This window comes from Aptenodytes forsteri, unplaced genomic scaffold (genome assembly GCF_000699145.1).
Source record: "Aptenodytes forsteri isolate BGI_AS27 unplaced genomic scaffold, ASM69914v1 Scaffold236, whole genome shotgun sequence".
Lineage (NCBI taxonomy): Eukaryota > Metazoa > Chordata > Aves > Sphenisciformes > Spheniscidae > Aptenodytes > Aptenodytes forsteri.
In genome coordinates, this window is record NW_008794456.1 from 294,536 (window position 1) to 299,378 (window position 4,843).

A 4,843-nucleotide genomic window follows, 5' to 3' on the forward strand; every position below is an offset into this window, starting at 1 on the left:
GCCGGGTGGGGGGGGGGTTTTTTAATGATTACAAGGAAGAACAGAGGGTTCACCTCCTTCTCGTACGATCACCTTTTTTTCTTCCCTTTAGGAAAGGAGGGAGACCTGGCGAGTTTAGCAGCACTGGGGAGGCCAAGCAGACGATGCCCAAGGGAAGCCGAAGCAACTCGTTCGGCGTCTCGCTCCCCTCACGCGGGACGGAGAATCGCTCTCTGTCAAACGGCTTCCCCGGGCCTCCCGGCCGCGCAGGGAGGCTTCTGGCAAAAACCAGGGAAGAGAAAAGCGGCTATTTCCAACGTTAAAAAAAAAAAAAAAAATCAAACAAAAAGCGACGTCGAGTCCTTCCAGGTCACCTCCCCGCAGCTGCGGAGCGCGGGGGAGAGGCGGCCGCCCTCGTGCTCCCCTCCCGACGCGTGCTGCGCGGGGGGACGCCAGCATCCTCCAGCGCTGGGGGGCTCCCAGCGGGAATACGTGGGAGTTCGACAGTTTGCTTACTTTATTCTTTTCTTTTTTTTTTTTTTTTTTTTTTTTGTTAATCAGTGGCTCTGTGTAAACCTCAGTTAAACGTCAAGCGCGTTCTGCTGCCACACCGAGGGAACGTCTGCAGCCAAACTACACCACGCGCAAACTCCTGGCTTTAAACCCCGGCAGACGACAACGCCTCCCAGGTCCCCGAGCAGGGTGGGCAGCGCCGGGAGGCCGGACCCTCCTCGCGCCCAGCTGGAGCCAAACATCCTTCTTGCACACGGTCCCGGGGGATCAGCAGAGCTGTATAAAAAGGTGCGAGCCCTCCCCGCACGTCTGTCCGGTGCTGCCGGCGCCTCCGGCCATCGCCCAGTTTATACGTTCCTAGCAAAATCCCTTCGAGAGACATCGAGGAGGGTTCGAGCGAGGCCTGGGGACAGTGCCGCCTCGCAGCCCTCTGCACAGTTCGGGTCTGCCCCGCTCCTTCACCGCAGCCGACGCCGGCTGCACGCGGGGCTCAGTAAATCTTCTGTCGGCTGGGCAGGATGGCCTCCTTGATGAAAGAGAAGATGAGGAGGATACCGGAGCGCTTGCCCCTCTTCCCCTTGGTGAAGTAGTTGGAGACCACGTCGTCTGCGGAGAGGAGGGAAGAACAATCAAACACAAACCCTCTCGACGGCCACGGGAGCCCTGGGATGGGTCGCCTGATTTTGGGGCGACGCATGAGCTGCCTTTAAAGCACGGAAGTTTCTGGTTTGCTCACGTCTGGCCTAGCTGGGTGTTCCAGTAAGCCACTGCCAGGGAGCCCCGGTCCCGAGCTCCCTTTCTTGAACCGTAGGGAGAGTCCAGGGAAAGTGACAGGGCCCCCGGACTGGAGCGATGCAGGACGCAAAGCTGGAACAGCCCTCCGCTCTGCTCACCCTCACCCTGCAGAAGCCCCCCCTTTCCCGCCTCGGCTTTCGGAAGGGTTTTACCCGACCAGCTGCCCCCCTTCCCTCCTCCGTGCAACGGGAACGGGGTTGCGTTGAGCACAAGCCCCCGTCAAAAACCAGCGGGTGTCTGCCCGGGCCTCGGGAGCGCTCACCTCCGGGCTGCACCGTGGAAGGCAGGACGTTCTCTCCGGCCGACAAAGAGACGAAAAAAGCAAAAGGGATTAACCACAGGCAGAACGTGAAGTAGGCGAGAACCTGCGGGCAGAGCAAGAGCGGCCGTGAGAGCAGAGCCCCAACGCACCCAGTGGCCCTTCACACGCTGACTTCTGTCCGGGCTGACGCCCACGAGTGCTGCCTCAGCCCCAGCTGTACCTCCCCACGACACACCCCAAGCTCCCACCTGAACCCCTCGAGAGAAAGGGGGAAAACCGCAACTCAACCTCTCCCGAGTCTCTTGGGTGCCGAGACAGCGTCGCCCTGCGAAGCTGGTAAGGGGATAAAATTCACCCAGCAAGTTCCACGGAAGGCCAGGGCGCGCAGGAAAAGCCCTTGCTCCTGTCCTAGGCATCCAAAAACCTTCACTGCTCCCAAAACCCGGAACTTTAAAGAGCACAGTTAAACAAGCAGGAAATTGGCTGTGCTGTTATGACTAATTAAATCCTCTTCACACCTTCCAGGGACTAAAAGGAAGAGTCAAGACCTGAGCTTGCTCCTCCTGCCCCGGGGTGGGACGCTGGTGCGGCACGAGGAGCCGGCGCCCGGGGGAGCAGCCGCTGTGGTTTGGGGAGAGCCGAGCCGAGAGGTGCCGAGCTGCCGCACCAGCCTCCTCGTGCGCGCAAACGCCGGAGAAGTGTTAAACTCCATAAAAAGGTCGTTGGTTTTTCATTTTGGTGGAGGGTTTTTTGTTTGTTTGTTTGTTTTTAAGATTTGCGCTAAGCGGCAGCTACCGTTGGGCCCAAACAAGCCCCTCTGTGAATTCGGACCTTCGTCTTGGCCGGTGCGAGGGTGGCGAGACAGAAGAATCAGCACGTCAGAGACATAAAAATAATGAGGAGCGATTATGCCAAAAGGGAAGGGATTTGTGGTTAGCTCGTAAAAAAAATGAAAAATAGTATTATCTTCTATTTTCCCTAGTTTTTAGCATTTCAGGAAAAAATCTGCGCTTAAGATTCAGTACTTCTGCCCCTCAGCTGGCTGAGAAAGCCCCAAGTCCACACCTGAGAAAAGAAACTGCAGCTTCCCTGGTACTTCTGAGGGAACGAGCAGAGGAACCCCCAGGGAAGGGCTGCAGAAAACATCCTCAGTGCGTCTTAACTGCTGACCGAAAAAATGGCATTTTCCTCTCCCTCCTCCCACCAGCAGCTCCACGCTGGCTGGAAGAACACGGACCGACTCCTTCCCAAAGGCCTCTCACCTCAGAGAACAGGTAATACTCCTCAGCGAAGTACTGGAACGCTAAGTAGTGATTGAATATAACCAGCGCTGCCAAAAGAAAACACAGCACAGTCAGTCTCCAGCCTGGAAGGAATACCATCGGCGTCTTCCAAGGCCCCCCTGACAGAGCCCCTCCACCTCCGCTGCCGCGGACCCCACGAGGAGCGGTTCCTCCCCGCCGCGCGTCCCCTTCCCCGCCGCCCCTGTACACCTGGAATCCTGCTGCCGCCGCCCCTCACCTGGAATCCTGCTGCTGCTAAAATATTATTCTAGTGAGAAATGGTGCGAGCAGCCGGAGTCGTCGTCGTCGTCGTCCCCTCGTCGTCCCCCCCAGCCCCCGCCATCCCAGCTCCATCCCGTTACTCCGTGCAGCCCCGGTCGAGTCCCTCGTCCCTCCGGTGCTTTATTCTCCGTGTCCCGGCACGGAGGGGCACCCCGGGGAGCCTGACACTTGCTAATGCTGCGCGGCGCTCAGAGAAGAAGCGAAAAACCCCACGTCCCCGACAGCTGCCGCAGTTTACAGATGGCAGAAGAGCTGCTCTCCAAGTCAAGCCGAAATGCCGCCAGGACAGTAGGGTTAGCGCTGTCCTCAGCAGCGAAAACCACCACTTAGCTCTTCAGAGGCAGGAATCGGAGCTTGGTTTTTGCCTTTTATTTGAGATGCCAAGCGCTCAGAGAAGAAGCGAAAAACCCCACGTCCCCGACAGCTGCCGCAGTTTACAGATGGCAGAAGAGCTGCTCTCCAAGTCAAGCCGAAATGCCGCCAGGACAGTAGGGTTAGCGCTGTCCTCAGCAGCGAAAACCACCACTTAGCTCTTCAGAGGCAGGAATCGGAGCTTGGTTTTTGCCTTTTATTTGAGATGCCAAGACAGCAGCCCCAGCCCAGGAGCAGCGGGTCAGCAGAGCCCCAGCAAGAGACGGCCCCGACGCGAAACGCTGCGTCCCGCGCTGCTTTATCACCCTCTCCGGCCTAAGGACGTCACCGAAGGTCCAGATGAAAGTCCAGGTCCGCCAGAAAACGCAGCTCCTGATCTACGCACCACGGGAGAGCTACACTCACTTCCAAGTAGCGGATAAAATCCTGCCTACGCGAATGCTTTGAGGAGCAAAGGGATTTTAGTCGTACACAGACAGCACCCTGAAATATGCATAAGGACTCCAGAAAGTCACGCTGGAAGAAATTTTGCCCGTTCGCTGCTTAAGGCGTCACTACAAATCACTCAGAGCAGAGACCTGAAGTCAGATCCACGCACAGGACGCTGAAACAGGCAGGAGGCTCCCTACTCCCAGGTTCAGCCTACGACGTGGCTCTGGCCGTCCGTCAGCCGAGCGCGGCAGGCAAACAACTAAGCCGCCTCCTTCGGCCAAAATATCGGTGCTGCTAATTTAAGCCCCTGCCCGACCCCACACCGCAGCCCCGCGCCAGCCGCTCGGAAGAGAGGAGAGACCCTCGTGCCCGTCTCGCGCCAGGGCTCGCCCAGGCAGCCCGCAGCCCAGCCGGGGATGGAGCCACAGCGGCCGCAGAGACGGGGTCGGCAAATACCACGGGGAAGGTGCAACCGTGGAAAACAAAAATCCCCGATCCGAGCTCGGCAATGCGCTTTTCTAACAGGACTTTCTCCAGTAACCCTGACGGATTTCCACATTAATTGCGGACGTTTGTCCCGAAGCTTTTCTTTCTCTAAAGATCAGCTCCTCACGATGACACGCGCACCGTCTCGCACAGCCCAGCGTGACATCAGGCTGTAATTACACGCGCCGGGCTTTTTAGTTTGCTTCAAAACCCTCCGGCTCTTTATCAAGACCCAGCGAACGCCCAGAACAGGGGGCCTGCGGGGAGGGAGCTTTGGGCCAGCCGGGATCCCATTTTCCTAGTGCTGCGCTGCGAGTTTGGAGTGGAGCCGGCCGGAGGGCGAAGCAGAGGCTGCCCGGGGAAGCCCGGTGTCCCCAGCTCTACGCCGAGGGCGCGCAGTCCAACGGGCTTTCCACACCACCGGGCCCAGCCCACAATT

At 58.4% G+C, this 4,843-nt stretch overlaps 1 protein-coding gene across 1 annotated transcript in view; it reads right to left on the reverse strand.

Annotated features, from left to right (window-relative positions):
* Nucleotides 1-525: 525 nt before the first annotated feature.
* The window catches only part of TEX261 (testis expressed 261), a 26,006-nt gene continuing 21,688 nt past the window's right edge, over nucleotides 526-4,843 (reverse strand). The window contains exons 3-5 of the mRNA XM_009290708.1: nucleotides 2,812-2,879; nucleotides 1,550-1,652; nucleotides 526-1,098 (exon numbers count right to left, since the gene is read on the reverse strand). Of these exons, the coding sequence (XP_009288983.1) occupies nucleotides 983-1,098; nucleotides 1,550-1,652; nucleotides 2,812-2,879 (287 nt within the window). The 3' untranslated portion in view covers nucleotides 526-982. The remainder of the gene's footprint in view (nucleotides 1,099-1,549; nucleotides 1,653-2,811; nucleotides 2,880-4,843) is intronic.